We start from the raw sequence: 19,362 nt of genomic DNA on the forward strand, positions 1-19,362 counted from the left end.
GAGAGAGAGAGAGTCAAAACTAAGCTTTGATTTGATTGGATGTCTCAATATTTGTTTCAGGCTCCTGTACATATGAACCTGCTGTGTGTAACATACTGAGTATTCCATTTCAGTTTGCACATCTTTAAAGCAGGAGGGGGTTGTGTTCAGTCTAAAGGGTTATTGTGGGGAGTAAAAGAGAACATTGAGGTCCCAGGCCTTAGTAATCTCCCCAGGCAATAGCAGTTTTGTGTGCCTGTTATTCCTTCCTCTGTGTTTGTTATTATTGCCATCTGAACTTCAAGAGTATTAGTATCAGGACTATGTGGTTCAGTGTTTACATGAGTTCCTCAAGAAGTGAAGATATGACTCAAGTCCAAATAAACACCACCACCTAGGAGCTGGAGATGGTGGCCTAAGCTATTTATAGGCCTGAGTGTTTACTTGAATTCAGACATCCCCGACATGTAAATTATGCAGAGTCTGTGTCACAGCAGAGCACTGTGTTCCTAAAAAGAATTCTCCTTTTGCCCAGAATCTTTTACCTTTTAAAATAAATCTCATTATGGAGTGCTGACATTTTCAGTAAACCATTCAACCAAAAGCTGAAGGTTTTTTTCTATTTCTTTTTTTTTTCCTCCTTTTTTTTTTTATCAGACTAAAAACAAGTCTGGTTTATTAGGCAGCCATGTATACTGCTAAATAGATACAATCTATTTAGAGAAGTTTATGTAGAGAGCTGATAAGACATCTCAGTCTCTCCATCTTCCTAAGACAGAATGTGTGAAGCTGGCTATCAAGAACTATCTCTCAGTAGAGTAGGAGCTGAGTGTTGCTTGTATAGCAGGGTGAAAACCACAGAGCCAAGACTTTAGGGAGAGCTCTTGGGTTCAAGGCTCTTTCTTTCCACTGTATTGGAACTCTAGACTTAATTTTCTAGTTGAATGACTGTGCATATAACCTTCTTCAGAGGGTTGTGGGCACATGGAAAGCTAATTCTTGTAAATACACCATGGCCATTGTGCCGTGGGCCCATTGATGCTCAGCTTCGGTGTCTACTCCTCCTTCATTTCCCCTACTTTTTTCTTCACCTCTGTTTTCCACTTTATGCTTCTCCTGTTCCTCATCCCATGGATGAATGTTTGACTTCCTCTTACCCGTGTTTATACTACAAAGAAGGTGACATAGATAGTCAGTCACCCATAGCCCCTTAGTGACCCATGTTCACACCACTCCCAAGCACTGCTAAGTGTAGAACCCTAATGGAGTCATTTCCCATACTCTTCCCCACAGAATAAAAAGGTAAGTTCTGTGTCCATTTCAGAGCCAAGCTACTGAAGCCAAAGGATGTTTAATGTCAAATCATACATGGTTATTAGGTAATAGAAATTCATATTTCCACTCACAGTCATTTCCCATAAAAGATCCAAAGTCAAGTTTGACATCCACTTAATTGCTTAGATACGTTAGTATTTCATACATACACACTTTCTTGTGAATTTTTTTACATATAGGGTGAATGGCCCATACTTAACTTCAATTATGTTACCTTTTATAATCAGTATTTATTCTGTATGGCCAGTGTCTTTATGGAACCCACTGCTAAACACTTTGCATATGATTCTTTCTTAGAAATCATGTAGATTAAAAAAATTCAGACAATAAACTTAGCCAGACCCAAAGACTAAATCATTCAATGAGCTTCCATACAGTTAATGTTGCCATTCAGAAAGAGAACTGTGGAGATTCATATTGGATTTTGTACTTTCACTGTCAAATATATTTTTGCAATTATAATAAATTATAGGTAATTAAAATCATGTAAAATATAATAAGTGTTCAATATGTTTATAATAAATGTAAAATAAGAAATAAATTATTTAAATATGTGTGGGAACAGAAAGGGTTAGGGTGCTCCGAGACAGCATTATAAGGACCCAGGCTCATAAAACAGCCTAAGAAACCAATGGATTTGAAGTATGGGACACTGAGCTTTCTCTGTGCTGTAGGAGGACTCTGGACAAAGACCAGGCCATATAGAGATCTGTCATTTGTCTGAGGAGCCTTGGATTTGATCATAAGTTAAAGGTATGCTGTGCAGCAAAGTAAAGGGAGCAATGCCATTCGGTTCACATTTCATGAACTCCACCATGTCTACTGTTCAGGTAATGGTGAGGAGCATGATGCCCATAACAACCACTAGATCGACTATGTGTGGTTGGAACTCAGATATAAACTGGTCACAACATAACATGTCAGTCTTTTAGTAAAAAACACACTAAAACAACTTTAGGAAGTCAGAAAGGCTTTTTAAGAATTAGTTTATTTTTATATGTGTGCATACTTGGCTAGCATGCATGTATGTGCACAATGTATGTGTCTGGTGCTCATAGAGGCTAGAAGGTGAAGTATCTCATAGAACTGGAACCACAGATTGTTGTGATACCATGTGGGTGCTGGGAACCAACCCAGGTCCTTTGGAAGAGTAACCAGGGGTTTTAACTGGTAAGCCATTGGTCCAGGCCCATAAGTCATATGTCTTGTATCATGATGGATATACTAGATGGACAGGCAAGAGCTGTAGAATATGGAGAATATGCAGAAATTACTTTCTTTTACTTAGAAAGCACTGTTATTATTTCCTTCCTGTTTTCCTTCAGAATTCTTAATTCACAGTCAAAATGTTTCATATGTACCCCGAAACCCTCTCACTTTAGAAGCAAATCAAGTCAGTCTATACTTACCAAGCATCTTCTGTTCCATTTCTTGGCTATGTTTTCAGCAGATGGATATGGTGAAACGGGCTTAGATTATGGCTGTCTGCATTTGAGTCTCTGCTTCATCACTGTATAACTAATGATGGTTCCTGGAGATCAGTGTAAGCTAATTGGTAGTGACAGGACTTTGTGGTACAGCCTGAGTTGCTGGTATCATTGGAGGAGGACTGCTCCATGAGAGTTTCCTGGCAAGCAGGGAGGACATGAAACACAAATTGACTGGAGGCCAAGATGACGTAGACTTGTTTTCCTCAAATGAGTTTATCTAATGGGGAACCATCTTGAACTCTGTGCGCATATGATATTCATTTCCCTCTCTTGTTTGTTTTGTTTTGTTTTGTTCTTCCCTCATCTATTTCTGGGGCAGACTGGCAAAGAGTGGCAGTAGATATTTCTTAGCCCCCTTTTATTCTGTGGTGCTTGATGTCTTACAGAACACTGTCATTTGTACTCGAGAGGCTATGTGATAATTTCTTCTTCCCTGTGTTTGGCCCTACAGGATTGATCACTGGAACAATGAGAAGGAGAAGATCCTGCTACTCACAGACAAGACCCTCTTCATCTGCAAATATGACTTCATCATGCTCAGCTGTGTGCAGATGCAGCAGGTTCCCCTGAGTGCCATTTGCCGCATCTGCCTGGGCAAGTTTGTTTTCCCAGGGATGTCTCTGGATAAGTGAGTATAATGCTTCTGACTTGAAAAAGCTGTGAAGCAAGGCAGACATATGCAAGGAAATCAATAACATGGTCAATCGAGTAACATAGGCTAGAAGAAAGCAGAGAGGAAGGGAAATCTTTTCATTAAGCACATCAAAGTATTGGGTTAGCGTCTAATTGATGTTAAGCACTGCAGATGTGACTTCAAGCAAACTGGTACTCTAGAATGAGAACCTAGGTAAATAGCTAAATGTATTTAGGTAGGGAGAGCTATTAGAATAAAAGAAAAAGTTCCTTCTCAATTCACATGGCAAACAATTAGAGAAGGTTTTCTTGGAGAAGGGCTTGAGCTAGTATTTGCTGTTGGGTAGGAGTTACCCAGACAGGCAGATAGGTAAATAGTATTCCAAGAGGGAGTAACAGCATAGGCTCCAAGAGTGAAGCAGGGCTGGTGGCATGTGACATGGTTGGTGATTCATATTGTTCTGTAAAACCAGATGGGCAGACCTCAACATAGTAACTCTATAGTTCTTTCAAACTCCTCCCAGGAGCTCAATAGTCTCAGACCATTAACAAGAGACCAGCTGAGGTGTACAGAGGAGGAGTGTTGACCTGGGGGTTAAGTTGCTGTGTTGATCTTGGAAAGACATGTATTTCCCAACACTTTCAGATATAAGAGACGTAAGCCATAGGCTGGCCATCTTCACTAATGGGTGAAGATGAGTTCTTCTCAAAGAACTGAAGGTAACTCACAGAAGGTAGGCACCAGTTTTGTGTTCTATTAAGTACCTGGTATTAGGTTTGGCACATTCAGTGCTCCAAGAACTGAGAGCATCTTGAACAAGCATATGATTTTCTTTACCAAAGATTACCCTATCAAGGAGTTTTGCTTAATTTTCTCTTTTCATGGGTACAGAAAGTAACTTAGTTTATTGACTCTTAGAACAGGAGGTTTAATAATAATAATAATTAATAACACACATTTAAGATATATTTAAATGTTACAAAATATTTATTTTTAAGACCACCGATTTCTTCCCCTAATCCTGTATCTAACATTCTTTACATGGACACCAGTAATTCATTTCCCACTTTAAGAAATTGTCCATAGATATAATATAGCAAAAAGTCTCTTTAAAATCTTTACAGCTGAAGATCGGTCCCAGTCTTTACTATTGCTAAGTGTTACTGTCTAAACCTATTTAGCTAGCTTGTCATGATGGATATTTATGTTTGCCTTTGCTAACTGTACTCCTGTAAATACTCTTGCCTGTAGGACTTTGCATAAATGTGCAAATACATCTGTAACCTAGAGCCCCAGGGTTGGGATTTGTTAGGTTAAAGAATTGTGAATCTTGATTTACAAAGATAGTCAAAGGCCTACTATATGAGGTGTAAAAGTTGATACAAGAGGATATTCTTTACTACAATTTGTGTAAAGAAACTTTTTTACTTTGACAGTCAACTAGATTAAAGAAATTATTTTTCATTTAATTTGCATTACAAGAATTTGAAGGGAGAAATTTTTTTTCTAAAAGATGACCTTTTTGACCAGAGAAAGTATTTGCCTATTCTGGTTTTTAGAGGTTCTTGTGTATCAGAGTATATCATGTCTTTTCTACCCTATACGTTGTACATATTTTGTCCTAGTGTGTCATACAACTTACAACTTTAAAATGTTATTTTAAGCCCCCTGATGCTTAAGTGTAAGAGCAATCATTCTGTCAGGGTTTTGAAATTTGTCTTATTGAGGAAGGCACTATCTGGAACAGACTTAATACATTTCCATGTTTTGAGTTCATAATTTAGCTTCTAAATATGGTTAAGTTGCTATTTGGCCTAAAATTTGCTTGATTAGGGAAATATTCAACCAGCTAAATATTTTTTCTCTATGAGTTGTTCAGTAGTCCACCTTTCTCATGGTTTGAAATGTACCTGCATCATATATTTCCTTGCTCACATATCTCCAGATATTTCTACATTTTTTTATTCCATTCTGCTCATCAAAGCATAGAACAGGTTTAATTATTCTATTGGACTCTGTTGCTATGTTTGTTGCTAGGTACAATAGTCTGTCTTTTGTTATTTTTGTGTTGTCAGAGTTTAATATATGCATTATGCCATATTCATACAAGAAGTTAAGAAATATTCTAGTCTTTATTTTTCTAGGAGATTTTGTTTATGAGTAATTTAATTCTGTCTTGAATATTTGATACCATTTACCAGGAAAATCTTGACAGTACTAGGTGGAATACTTTCTTAAATAAGGTTATTTCATGAATATTATATAATTATACTTTCTTTGATTTACTTTAATTTTAGTGAACTGTGTTTTTCAAGAACTCTCTTCAGCGTAATTAGTTGGGCTTGAAGGTATAAACTTATTAAGAGTAGTCCTATTTCCCCTTTGATGTCAGTAGAATATATTAGTAATGCTTTCACTTCCTATGAAGGGTGGTCTGCATCTTCTGAGGTTTAGACTTCGTATTAACTTTGTCCTCGATGGACACATATTTTGTTCCCTTTTACGTGCCTTTTAGCTGTACTCTATTGCTGTTTGATTACTATTTACTGGAATTCTTCTGCTCTTTTCTCTACAGTTTTCTCACCTGTTTATCAGGGTTTATTTTCCCTCTTCTATAGCTGCTTAAAGAGGAAACCACTGTTATTAATGTAGGATTTGTCTGGTTTTCTGTGATGAGTGTTCAAAAAGTTATCCTTTTAAAAATGAGTTAAGCATGAGCTTATGTGCATCGCATACATGTAGTTGCCTCAGGAGGCCAGCAGAGGGCATTAGATACCTTGGAACTACAGTTACAAGATGTTGTGAACCACCTGATGTGGGTGATGGGAACTGAACCTGGATCTTCAGCAAGAGGCATACTGTTCTTCAAATTTGAGCCACTTCTCCATCTCCTCAATGTTCCTCCTTTATCTTTGCAATGCCCAATGTTTTAAAGTTCTGTTTTAAACCTGATATTTTAACAGATCCATCATTTTTATACCTACTTTTTCCATTGAGCTTTCTTTCTCATCCTTTAGCCTCTACTTACTAACTCTATATTTACTGAATGTTTCATGTAGCAATCCTGTACATCATAGAATTAACCTAGTCTGGTCACATTTACTTTTTAACTAGAATAGCTACTCATTTCACATTTTGTAAATGGTGTTATAAATGTCACTAAACAATGCTATTAATTATTAATATGACCTTAGGCATACCCCCAATAATGAAGGCAGAGTACTATGGATTTTTTAAATCATCTTAAGCACAATTACTTGGCAAATTACCCTCAATCTATTTTTCTCTATGCTGGACTGTTAATTCCCCAGGTGTACTCTCCACATACTTGCTGTGTTTTGTCTCACCTGGGTTATTTCTTCTCCATCAGTCAGTCCTCGGGGGGGGGGGGTCATTTCACTAGGACACATACTCCTAGTCCATCACAGCTAATTGAGGTCTTCTCTTCTTCCCATCTTTCTTTCTCCCTTCTCTCTCTTTATCCTCTCTTCTCTCTCCTTGTGATCTTTCCCTGCAACCACCAGCCTGGAAACAGAAACCCACACCTACTTCTATTTTCATGGTAATTGGCTGTAGCCACTTTTATTTAACCAATAGCTTTAAATTGGGGAACAAAGTTTACACCGCAAGGACTGGTGTAAATGAGAATCTGCTTGTTGGTGGCAACCAGATCTTGGGGTTCAGAATCTAGCATTCTGAATGTAGAAGTACCAAACCAACCCCCCTCCCCCAAATTTTTTGTGAATTTTGATACCTGTTTCTTGTTTCCTATCTTTTTCCTTTACTTTTGGTTTCTTTGTTCTCTTTTGCTTATACTTTGATCAAGCATTTCTCATAACTGGATTCTAGCCCATCCATTGGCTTTCATCTATGGTATGTGTTGTGGTTATGTTATGTGTAATTTTAAAAAATGGCAGCTTGCTCTGGCTAGGCTCTGGGATCAGCAGCCATTCATTGCTGTTTAGTCAGCTCCCAGGGCTAGCTAATGTTTTCCCGAAATCCCAGCTATTCTCCAAGAACAGCCGCTGCCTGTATTACTGAGAGCACCACCCATTCCTCCTTACCCAATGCCCGCAACAGCCTTCTCACCCATCTCCCACAGCTAGTTTCCTCAAGCTGCTGCAATCTCTAATCCCTGCCAGGTATCAACAATGACCATTTCACCCAGCTCCCTTTAGCCCTGTGGAAGGAAAACACTAGAGACTTTTGTATTTTAAAACTGACCTGATAACTCAAAGGCTGGGCGAAGAATATCCTGTCCCATTCTCCTTGGCCTCTGCAGTTACCTGAGCGGCTACAAACTATCCATGCTCAGAGACCTAGATGCCTATAGCTTCCTATGCACTTCATTGCCTGGTCTCACCTCTCATCCTCTTTGCCTCCTTCTTTTCCAGTCCTGCCTGGAAATCCCTTAACCTTTGTCCAATGATTAGCTTCTGCCATCTTTATTGAGCCAATCGAAATGGAGAGAAGGTTCACATGGAATCAATCACCTGAGTACATGATCCACTGCTCTTTGGGGGAAACCCTCTTGAGGAAACAGAATTACCATCAATATACAAATAACACCAGGCAATCCTCAACAAGATTACTTTATGGCAGAAATCATCAACCTTAACATTATTAGTGACTTGGACAGGTGAGTTATTTTTTTCTAGGAAACTGTTATATTGTATTTAGCAGCATTCCTGAACTCTGCCAGGCTCTTTGCTAGCAGATCTGGGTGAGAGAGAACCTGGTCTAGGGGCTGAGCAGGATGGTGAGTGCCTGGGCTTGGACCTCCTGCCATTTGGAGAATAACCACCCCATGCCCCGGGAGTCTGTCAAAGCAGGAGCTCCTTTTATTCTATCAGTCTTTTTCTTTATAAAGGGCTGAGAAAGGAGGTGGAGTTTTTTGCTGAGGGGAGATATTGTAGGGGAGGGGAAAGTTGACGAAGGGTATGGGGTGACTGAGGGAGCCAACAAAGTCACTCTATGTCAGCAGTAGCTAGGCAAAGGCAGGCTTAAGCAGGTTGTGCTGAGTCACTCCAGTATGGAAAAGACTGAGACAGTTTACATAACTCACCTGACTATCCTCAAGGCCCAAACCAGAGCCAAATAGGGCCCAACAGAACCCTATGTGTAGACCTACCACTAGAGAACTCTCAGGGTTCTTTCTATCTTGTTAGTTTTGCCTTTTCCAGATTGTCACATAGTTGGATCTGTATAGACTTTCCAGATTGGTGCCTTTGACACAGAAATACTTATTCAATATTACTCTAGGTGTTTTATGGCTTGCTGGATCTCTGAGGTTGATCATATAATCTCTTACTTTTCAACTGTCTATAATTTAATGAATATTTTACATTCAAACAACTAGCTTTTTTAATTCACAAATTTTTGGAAATGATGTTTTTGCTTTCTGGGTTACAAGTTTGGTAAATGACAAACACAGTGCCATTATATTTATATTTTCTCTCTTTGCCCATTTGTTTAGTAAGTTTTCTGGCTACTTGATCCATTCTGGGCTGAAAAAGAATTACATTTTCCTGTTTCCATGGTGGTTGTTTTACTTTTATCAGTTTACAGTATGGATACTGGTAATGTGTTGTTTATGTACAAACTTTAATAGGTGTTTAAGATATTTTTAACTATAAACTGCCTATTCTCCAATCCTTATGTTCTTTTAAAATGTTTTCATGGTACATTGTTACCTATTTTTAAATTTCGACTTTCTGAATCACTTTGTTTTTGATATTATTAGCGTGTAGTGCCTAATTAAGGTTTACCTTATGATCCAACATGGAAGTCATTTAAGATAAACTATTTAAGTACAGTCAGATGTTACCAATGCTCTTAGTTCTTCCACCTTGATTTGTTATTATAGCTTGGAAATATATTATGTTATTAATTTTACATTGTTTTAAACTCTGTGGAGTTTCTTCCAAATTTACATTTGTAGTCTGCGTTTCATTTTATTATTGACTGGTCCCAAGCCTAAATGAACACAATATTTGATCTCTTTTACTCACTACTTCTGCATCCTTAATTTTCAATATGCTTTGCTTACAATTAGCATTATTACTTTAATGATTATTTTCTTGAGTAATGTTTCCATTTAACATTCTCTCATCATTTATACTGAGCCCCTACTCTAAAAGCTGAGAGCTCTGCATACTTCTTCAAGTCTCCCATCCTCACCTCCTTCGTTCCTTAGTTTCCCCCAAACACTTTTTATTTTAAGGAATATTTTATTCACTTTCCCATGAGGTACCCAATTATTACCACTAGAAACCGATGTAACACCAGGCCTCCTAATTAACCTGTGTGACTTTTTCTGGCTTTGTGTTCTGCAGCTAGAGTGAGAGAGGCTGGCTGGGCCAGATGCCTGCCTGCTGCTGAGTGCCAGAAGTCTAGTATAAAGGAGTTCTTGAGTGAGCATTGTTGAGGGCGAGTTAGCAGGACTTCCATGTCAGAGTGATAGGTTAGGAACACAGCTCTGGATTCCATTTCAGTTTTTTGCAGTGGTTAAATTTATTTCTTCATCTTTAAAAAGGTGCAGTTAATAGTCCTTCTGCTTCATTAACAGCTTTAGTGTTAGGCCCATTCTAATGACATGATAGAAAGCATTTTGTAATATACCTCATGATTGTCGGGTGTTAACAAGCTCTGCTTTTCTTCTAGATTATAGTTTTTGTTAACATAAAGCTGAGTAGATTCATTTGACTGTTATCTTTGCTTCCAACCGAGTTGGCCTTTCTCAAGCATTAAGTCGCCATTATTAGGTCAGGAGTGAGGCAGCAGCAGCAGGTCATTTAGGAGGCAAGGGAGAACCAGCTGCAAAAGAGCAAGACAAATGGACTCCTGAGAAAACCCTGGACAGAGTCCAGTGAGTTCCCTTCTTAAAAGAAACAACAGCTAAGATCACCTATATCCTTGGTGGCTGGCAGAATTGCTGTTTAAGGGCCCCTGTCTTCACTCTAACCATTGGCTTTCAAGAACCAAGAATAAGCAAGGATGATTGGCATTGATTAAGCATTTTATACTTAAGAAAAGTGAGAGGTTGTGGGATCCAGGTACCATCAGCTAGTATAGTTGGGTCTACAATCCTGTTTTCTTTCTTTCTTTCTTCCCTCCTTCCTTCCTTCCTTCCTTCCTTCCTTCCTTTCTTTCTCTTTCTTTCTTTTCCTTTGATTTATCAATTTGAGTATATTGTTGCTGTCTTCAGACACACCAGAAGATGGCATCAAATACCATTATAGATGGTTATGAGCAACCATATGGCTGCTGGGAATTGAACTCAGGACCTCTGGAAGAACAGCCAGTGCACTTAACCACTGAGCCATCTCTCTAGCACCTCTTTCTTTTTTTTTCTTTTTTTCTTTCCCCTTTCTCTTGAATCTCTCTCTCCTTTTGACCTCTCCTCTCCTCTCCCTTCCCCTCTCCTCTCCTCTCCTCCACTATCTGCTTCCTCTCCCGCCCTTCCCCCTCCTTTCTCCCCACCCTCTCCTTTTCATTTCTCTCTTCTCTTCCCCTTCACTGCAGTCTCCTCCTTTCTCAAGCCCTCCCCTTTGGTTTATGTTTGGGCTTTGTTTTTTGGTTGGGTTGTTGCTTTTATTTTTATTTTTATTTTTTATTTTTTGCCTCTGCTCTCGATCTTTCTTCTCTTTGTCTCTGCAACTCAGAGTGAAGACCTCATCTCCTGTTGGAACTATGCCTTCTCCTAAGCCCTCCATGGAGGCCATCAGAATTCAGCAGAACATGTACCAGTGTGTGCCATATGCTGGACTTTACAAATTTATTTTTTTTAATTCAGTTTGTTTTTGATGTGAAGGAAAGGAATGGGTACTGGTAAGAGAATCTTAAAGAGTAGAGATGACTTATTGGTGAGATAAAAGATGAAAGACTCTCTTGGATTAGAGCATTCATCACAGTCAAAACCTGTGGCCTGGTCTCTATGATGGGAACCCAATGTTACTTCTATCTTAATTACTTCTATTCCCAGATTTTAATTGAAAATTAATTTCAATAATTGTGTTTGTAATCTCTCAGAAAAATAGATGGAGGTAAAGACTGGCCTTTAATTATGAAAGTAAATCCTACCCATATATTCCACACTGTGTATATTTGGTCAAATCACTAGAAATTTCTTTTTCCTTTTGGGGCAGAGTTTTAATGTTTGATCCAGACAGGGCTACAGTTGCGTGTTGCCATTCTTGATGTGGCTTTAATTCTAATGTGCCTCAATTTCCAATTGATGAAATATCCATAATAAAATAATAATGTAATAAAATTATATATATGTGGTAATAAAATCTTTATTGACTACCTCATAGATAGACCTAAGTGATCAGTGAGGAAGTATTTTGTAAATGCATTTAAAGATTGAAAAATCTACCTTGACTTTTTGCCTTTTCTGCTCTTAAAAAATAAATTCCCAGAGGATATTCAAGAAGGTCAGACTCTAAGTAGTCAAATGCCTCTCCTGCTTCTGGAAACAGGAGGGGGGGGAGTCATCCGTGGTAGGGGTTCTCTGTCTTATTTATTTATTCTTTTGTTTGTTTGTTTGTTTTTGAGACATGGTTCTCCCGTGTAGCCCTGACTGTCCTGGAACGTTCTGTAACTCAGACTGGCCTTAAACTCAGAGATCATCCTGCCTCTGCCTCTCAGTGGAATGGATTAAAGGTGTATGCTGCCTGCCCAGCTATACCTAATTCTTATTCTCAAGCACATTTTAATTTCTGAGAAGATACTTCTCACTGTGGTTTCTTTTGAACTCCCACAGACAGATCTGCCTCTGAATGACTTAGAGCAAATTAAATGACTGGAATCCATTGCCTTGGTCTCCTCGTTTACAAACTGGAAGTGGGATGTGATAATGCCAGTCTCCGAGGGGCCTGTGCTGGGGTTTGATGAGCTAAACTTTCGCCATTCTTGGAACGTTATCTGATGAGGAATACGTGTTTGAGAGACAGAAGCACATGTAAAGGCTTGGCTGGACCTTGTCCTGACTGACGTTTCTGATATGTCTATCGGTCTCTTGTCCTTTCTGTATCTCATTTTGCTGATGTGACTTCTAGACTTCCCTATTTACTCCTAGTATTGACAATTGTATATAGGCACATGGGCCTCTCTTGGTGTAGCAATCTTGTGAACCAAATGATTTTATCTAATCAATTCCTCTTTCGAAAAATAGCTCTGAAGAGGTTTTCTGCAGGGAAATACTGTTGCTGTCACATTGATATGCCAGCCAAAGCTGAGTGGCCCAGGCCAAGAAATGTCATCCTACAAGAGGAGCTACTGTATATACCTCTCAGTGAAGTTTTCATCTACATTCCGTAAACATAAGGATTTGCTCACAGGCCTGAGGGGCTAGTTTCTGTAACCAATACCTGTCCCAGCTCTGGAGAGACTCACACAACTTGATTATCTCCCTGCCCCTGGGGGAAACTTGGTGTGAGCGTGTAGAGGAGGGAAGGAGGACCTTCCTAGACACTCTTCTGTAGTCTCAGCCTTGAGTTTGTGAACCCAAGAATCTGAAGGCCACAGTGATGCTCTGTGCCCCCCTGCATTCTAATTTGGCATCTCTTCCTCAGCTGAGAGCTTCAAAGGGCTTCTGCTCTGCGTAAAATCGGCTCCCGGCCCAGGCTGATTCTGCTGGCTTCGCGTCTGTCAGTGTGTTCTAATCACTGTTATAAGTGTGGTTCTGTGGAACACCTTGTAAAATATTTTCCTATTGCTCCAGCAACATCTCCTGTCTAGACAATGTAATTATGAGCACAGAGCAAATAGCTGAAGTGTATGCCGCCCCCAAGGGTTGCATAACTCCAAGAGAGGGACTGGGGAGACAGAGGGAGGTGTGAATGCTGTTACAAAGTCATGTTAGTTTCTTTTGTGTTGACTTGACCAGAAAATTGAGTGTACCAAAGGAATCTAAATAACTTTTAATTAAGAAGAAATAATCTGGAGCAAGCTGGTATCTTGTTGTTTTCTCATACTCGGGGGATTAAAGACACCAATGGAATTCTTTCTAATCGCATTTCCCCCCCGGCTTTAGAGGTGGTTTGTGGTCTTTGCTTTAGGTTTCTTTTTTTAAGCCACTTATTAATAATCTTTCCTCCCTGCAGCAGAATTTTGAAAATCAAACAGAGCTCCATAAGTGTAGTTCTTTCCAACTAATATTTAAATTTTGTTTGGTGAGTTCTTGAGATCAAGCCATAGTGTGTGTATTGGCATATTGAGTACCTCAGAACAAGAAGACAGTCCCTGCATCCAAGATGTTTAACTTGCAGGGGGGCAGAGGTGCACACAGTATACATGCTTCAAAGCAGGCTCTGTTTTGGGTTCCAGTATAGAGCCAATATGTCATGGTCACAGGGGAAGGGTAGAGAATTCATTGTGGATGGAATGAAGAGGGCCTCAGGAGGGTCCCTGTAGAGTCACCTGTAGACTTCAGTCACAGGAAGGGTGAATAGGTGATGTTTGGCTCAGCTGTTTTAAAGGTTTGTTAGAAATTTCTGAATGATCTTAAATGATAGGATGAGAAATTTGGAGTTTAGTCATATCCTGGCAAGGTGTTGAGAGTTCTAGCGGGGGGAGGGATCCTGAAACCATTATATTTTCCTCTTGAGACAATAAGCATAGTAATAATATGGGAAATGGTTTGGTTGAAAAAAATTAAACCAGAGAAAGTGGCTAGCTAGGAGATAAACACCTTAATAGTAGGATTAAAAAAATCACAAGGGTTTTGATCTGCGCTGGTGGATGGAACAAAGGAGAGCTCAAGAATGAGAAGGCATGGTCAAACTGGACTCTTGGCATGAGGTGAAGAGACTGGATTTTTGTCGTGTGGGTAAGAGGGAGGGGGTTCCGATGAAGCGTACTAGTGAAGATGCTCTGTGTGTCTATTATTACAGTTTTTGGAGTATATAAGAGACCCAGGGAAAAGATGAGAACTGAGATAACTATTACAATTGAATCAGAACTTGATTGTATAAACCAACAGTCATAGTCCTGTGTTTCAGATTTTCTCCTAAAATATCCATCGAGCTGCCAGTGGTATATGAAGTCTATGTCAAAGAATATCACTTCCACACTCAGGTTGCTGTTGGCAGACCAGGTCCTTACTGACAGTTGATAGAGGTATCAGTTTCCCTGTGATGTGTGCCTCTCCATAAAGCCACTGACAACATGGTTGCTGGCTTCCCCTGGAGAGGAACAAAAGGAGTTGGGAGGAGAAGAGTTGAGTAAGCTAGGAGCCAGTGTTTGGTAACGGGATCCCAGAAGAAAGATCTCATCAGTTCTACAATATTCTGCATTGTTCGAGAGGCAAGTCACTAACCCAGCCCACCTATGAAGGGAGGCTATTACCTAAGACATCCAGATCAGCAAGTAGACATGGCTGGAAGCCACTGACCATCAGCTTCCCCCTTTCAGGACACTAGAACCTTTATTAGAGCTGTTGACCTAGACTGGAGTGGTGAGGTTGCATGTAAGAAAAGACTTCCCTAAAAAAGGAATTCTGGTGATGTCCTTAAGTTAAGGTGAGGTACATTGTGAAGTATATGTTGTAGCAAGCAAGAGTATATGCAAAGTAGAGAGGAAACATGAACCCTCCAAGAAGCTGTGGATGTTACTCTAGTTTGCTGCAGAAGGCCTGAAGGACAAACATGGAGATGAGTTTTCTACTTATCTGTTGAGAAGCTATGACCACATGGGGGCAGCTGTGAGAGTCCTACCTCATGTTTTGCTTGTATGGACACTCACGAAAGAGTGAGGAGGTTCATAGTCTAGAAAGCACTGTGACAAACTGTGGCGCTGTGGAGAAATGAGTCTGATTCAGAGTATAAAACTGAAGAAAACTGCCCACTTACTGCTTAGGATAACTACTTCTTGTGTAATGAGATAATGCCCATAAATCTCCCAGGTTCTGCAGTGGAGGACATTATATAAACAGATGTCTCTACTGTTGAGGAAGGAGCAATGGGAAAGATCGAAGTGAGAAGTGAGTGCATCTTGATATCATGGCATTTGACTTCAAAGGGTCACTTCAAGTAAATAAGTGGAGAGAGGAAAGCATTACTGGTGGTTGGGATGAGTGTTGGCATGGTGAGAACAGTGGGGGAGGGGAAGTGTGGCTTTTCCAGCTAATTCACTTATAATGAGCAGCTGGGCCCTTTAATCCTAGTTAAAGGAGGGCAACTGCTTAGAGACACAACACTGATTCTCCACCTCTGGAGAAGAAAACTTGGATTGTTCCCATTCTTTCTCCAGCATGCTGCATGGCTGTTTCCTGTAGTCTTGGTTTGCTCCCATCAGCATGCAAAGGTTTGAATGAGGTAATGGTAATTCTCTCATGCCTGGTCTTAATGGTTAATCAAAATGTTAGAAGCTTCTAATGTTCCTTCTGTTACATGAGGAAAAATAAGAACTTTATCAGGAGCAAAGAACATAACAACCAAAAGTTGTGTTTTGTTTTGCTTTGGGAGTATTTAGCACTACAAAGGAATGGTACACTTGAGCACAGACCTATTTATTGTATAGCCTAAAAGAAGGGTGATGTGGGAGAGGGGAGACAGGCCAGAGCCAATATTTCTTTTCCCTGTTCAACTCATGTATTCTTTTTCTGTTTTTCATACTGCTTCTGGCTTCCCTTCTAAGTAAGTTCAAGCCCTCTGCCTTGATCATGTAAATACTATTTTTTTTCTGTTATAATTTCTATTTTTTTCTCCTATTAAAAACACCTAGTAATTAGCTGGGCTAGTGTAGTTGTGGTACTGAGAGGGTCAGGGCAAAGTTCAAGGCCATCCTGGGTTACAAAGTGTGACTGTTTCAAGCCAGAACAACTAGAGCAATACCAAATATTGTTAGATATAAAGTAAGTTCAAATTTTCTTTATTTACATATAGCTGATACCTATGTTTGTCTATCCACTAGAGGAATGAAAGCCATTCCATTGAGAAGATGGGATGAGAAATGGATCAACAGGGTTTGAGGTGGTTGTCTTTCCTATGGTAGTTAAGGATACCCTCTCCCTCCTCTTTAAAACTAATGTGGGACTAAGGACAGCAGAATAGATGTATGCAGGCATCCCCTCTGTACTCTTGCTCTGCCCACTTTTGGTCTTTCTTCATCAAGAAAAAAGATTTACCATTGCTCATAACATGGGAGCTTAATACCATTTGAAAAATATGTATGTGTACATGAATGTATGTATGTATGTATGTATATATTATATGTACACACATATAATATATAGGTATACACGTGCAATATATATAACATACACATATATACATATATAATACACATATATGCACATATGTATACATATATGTACAATACACATATATTATGCACATATGTATATGTACATATATGTATACATATTTACATATATATGTATATATTATTTGTACTCACATATAATATATAGGTGTACACATGCAATATATATATAACATACACACATATACATATATAACACACATATATGCACATATGTATACACATATGTATAATACACATATATTATACACATATGTATATGTATATATGTATACATATTTGCATAGGTATGTATGTATGTATGTATGTATGTATGTGGTGCACATATATCAGTAACATGTTCCCCACATATTAGCTTTCTTTTGCTTTCCATTTAGTTTATTTTGCTTTTTTTCTTTTCTTGGAAGATGGTCATTTCTTCTCAAATATCCTGGAGGTAGAACAAACACTAGGGGGTAGCTAATTTTGAACAGTCACTAAGCCCTGAAGAAAGGAAGACAGGTACTGATCTGTGCTGTGAGGAGAGGGGCATTAGTTATCCCCTTCACTGGGGGCCTACTCTGTGACTCTCAGGGAGTGCGAGTCAGGTTTCTGATGGCAATAGCAACATGATGGCTTGCCCTAACACAATGAAACACTATTGGCAGAGAGATAGAGTATTTCTTGACCAGGAAGTTAAATATAAAATTGCCCAGAGGAACGTGATGGTGTGCCCCAATTCAAGCCAAACAGGAAATACGTATAAAAGGTGTAAGGCATGATTTTAAAACCACTACATGGTCACATAAAACACCAGTGGCTCTATTTGGAACATTTAATGATGAGGAGATGCTTGTTCTCACAAAATGTAACTTATGAACAACAACTTTAGGTGATAAGTATCTCCTGACCTTTATGGTTTGTATGCCAGGCATGGTGGGTCACTATGGCCTGTGAAACTGCAAACAATGTGAACATTTTCCTAACTGGGATGCCAAGGCAGGTGGATCACTGTGGTTTGAGACACGCCTGGTCTACATGAGTTCAGGGCAGTCTGTTGTGCATCTTGTGTGATAACTGCCATATGTGGTTTTCTGGTGACCCTCTTTTTAATACTAAATTAGAATTGTAAGCACTTAGGTCTCAAGAACAATGATTAGTTATGGTACGTTCAATGTGGTTATGCAAGAATTGCAAGACTAGCACTCTTTGTAGGGGAAAAGAGATGAAATGTATTATCCCTGTTCTCAACCTGCTTGAGTTCTTATTGTGTACTATGAGATAAATATGCAGCAAAAGAATTTTATGTGGTATAACTTCATAGCCTATAAGTGAAAAACAAGAGAGGCTGCGGGAAAAGCGGGCAATCTTGATTTAGGGCTGAGACATTCACAGATGAATATATTTTGACCGGGAAGAGGGAAGTGGCTCCTAGACTGAGGGGAAAAGTTTGCCAAAGAGATAAGAAGATACAAACGTGTAACAAGTTGCTTAGGAAACCACCGCAGAGTCTCCTGGGTAACTGGAGTGTGCGCAGAGCAGATAGACAGAAGAGCGCATGCTCATGGCCTGTGCAGGCAGTCAGGACAGAGTGTTTTGTTTATTTTGATTGGCTAATTTGAGTCAACTATTTTAAAACCTGGAGGCTTTGCACACCTTTTTGTCCTACCAAGTGTAGCACAGCATCTCGTGTGACAAGCACGTCTCTTCGTGCTCAGTGCTTGTTAAGTGCGTAATTGGAACTGGGTGGTATGTAGGATGGATTAGACCACTGAGAAAAGTACCACCAGGTCTTTGAAAAGGTCCAGGTGGGAAGTATTGGCAGGAGAATTACACATAAAATTCTGAGTTATCACCCTCTTAGAGGCACAAGGTCACTCAAGATTTGTTCGAAAGGGTGTAAAGTCTGAAACAGAATTGCCGTGGGGTTTATAGACCTACCATCCTCAGAAAAGGTCAAGTTGTATCACAAGTTGTGATGACAGGCAACAGGGGATTTTGTCACGCACACCCTGACTTTGCCTCTGGGGATCTGTGCCAAGAATGCCCTGGACTTGATCTTGATCCTGGGTGTGGCCCTGTCCACTCACTCATAATGACCAGGGAGGCGTGTTGACAAGGATGGGTGGATGCTGGAGGATCTCTAAGCTATTTCTTGGCAAGCTTGTGTGGAGAGGCGTTCCCCAAATGCCACAATCCTGTTATTTTTGAGCAGTGGACTAAACCCAGGTGCCTGATTGGACCAGACCACTCCCAATTTCTTTCAGATAAATATTTGGTTGCCAAGAAGTTATATTTAAATGAGAAATACCTCCGTAGGAAGTTGCTGCCTAGGGATTCCTGCACACATCAGGATGGATCTCTGAGTGGACCCTAAATTTACTCCTCACTCACTGTATAATGTGAGGGCACCTGCTTTGCATTGTATCAAAGTCTGTTCCTCTGGATAACAAGAAAATATTAGAGATAAAGCATTTCTTTTGGAACGTGCTATTAGCCTCCAGCATCAGGGTGATGGTGGCAGGACCGGAGCCTGAAGCAGAGTTAGAAATGCAGAAGACTTGGGGGCTCGAAGGAGAAAGGGGTTTTCTGCAGAGCAGTCTGCTCCAGAGTCTAAAATCTTGGGGTCTTGTTCTCTCGATTTGCTCTTGCTTGCTGTCAATATTTAATGTTTTTTTT

General features: G+C 39.6%; 1 protein-coding gene across 4 annotated transcripts in view; it reads left to right on the forward strand.

Annotated features, from left to right (window-relative positions):
• Tprg1 (tumor protein p63 regulated 1) overlaps positions 1–19,362 on the forward strand; it is a 142,553-nt gene that overhangs the window by 73,264 nt on the left and 49,927 nt on the right. For all 4 annotated transcript variants that reach the window (XM_031363546.1, XM_031363542.1, XM_031363543.1 and 1 more), the window contains exon 4: positions 3,256–3,432. In XM_031363546.1, the coding sequence (XP_031219406.1) occupies positions 3,256–3,432 (177 nt within the window). The remainder of the gene's footprint in view (positions 1–3,255; positions 3,433–19,362) is intronic.

This window comes from Mastomys coucha, unplaced genomic scaffold (assembly GCF_008632895.1).
Source record: "Mastomys coucha isolate ucsf_1 unplaced genomic scaffold, UCSF_Mcou_1 pScaffold12, whole genome shotgun sequence".
Lineage (NCBI taxonomy): Eukaryota > Metazoa > Chordata > Mammalia > Rodentia > Muridae > Mastomys > Mastomys coucha.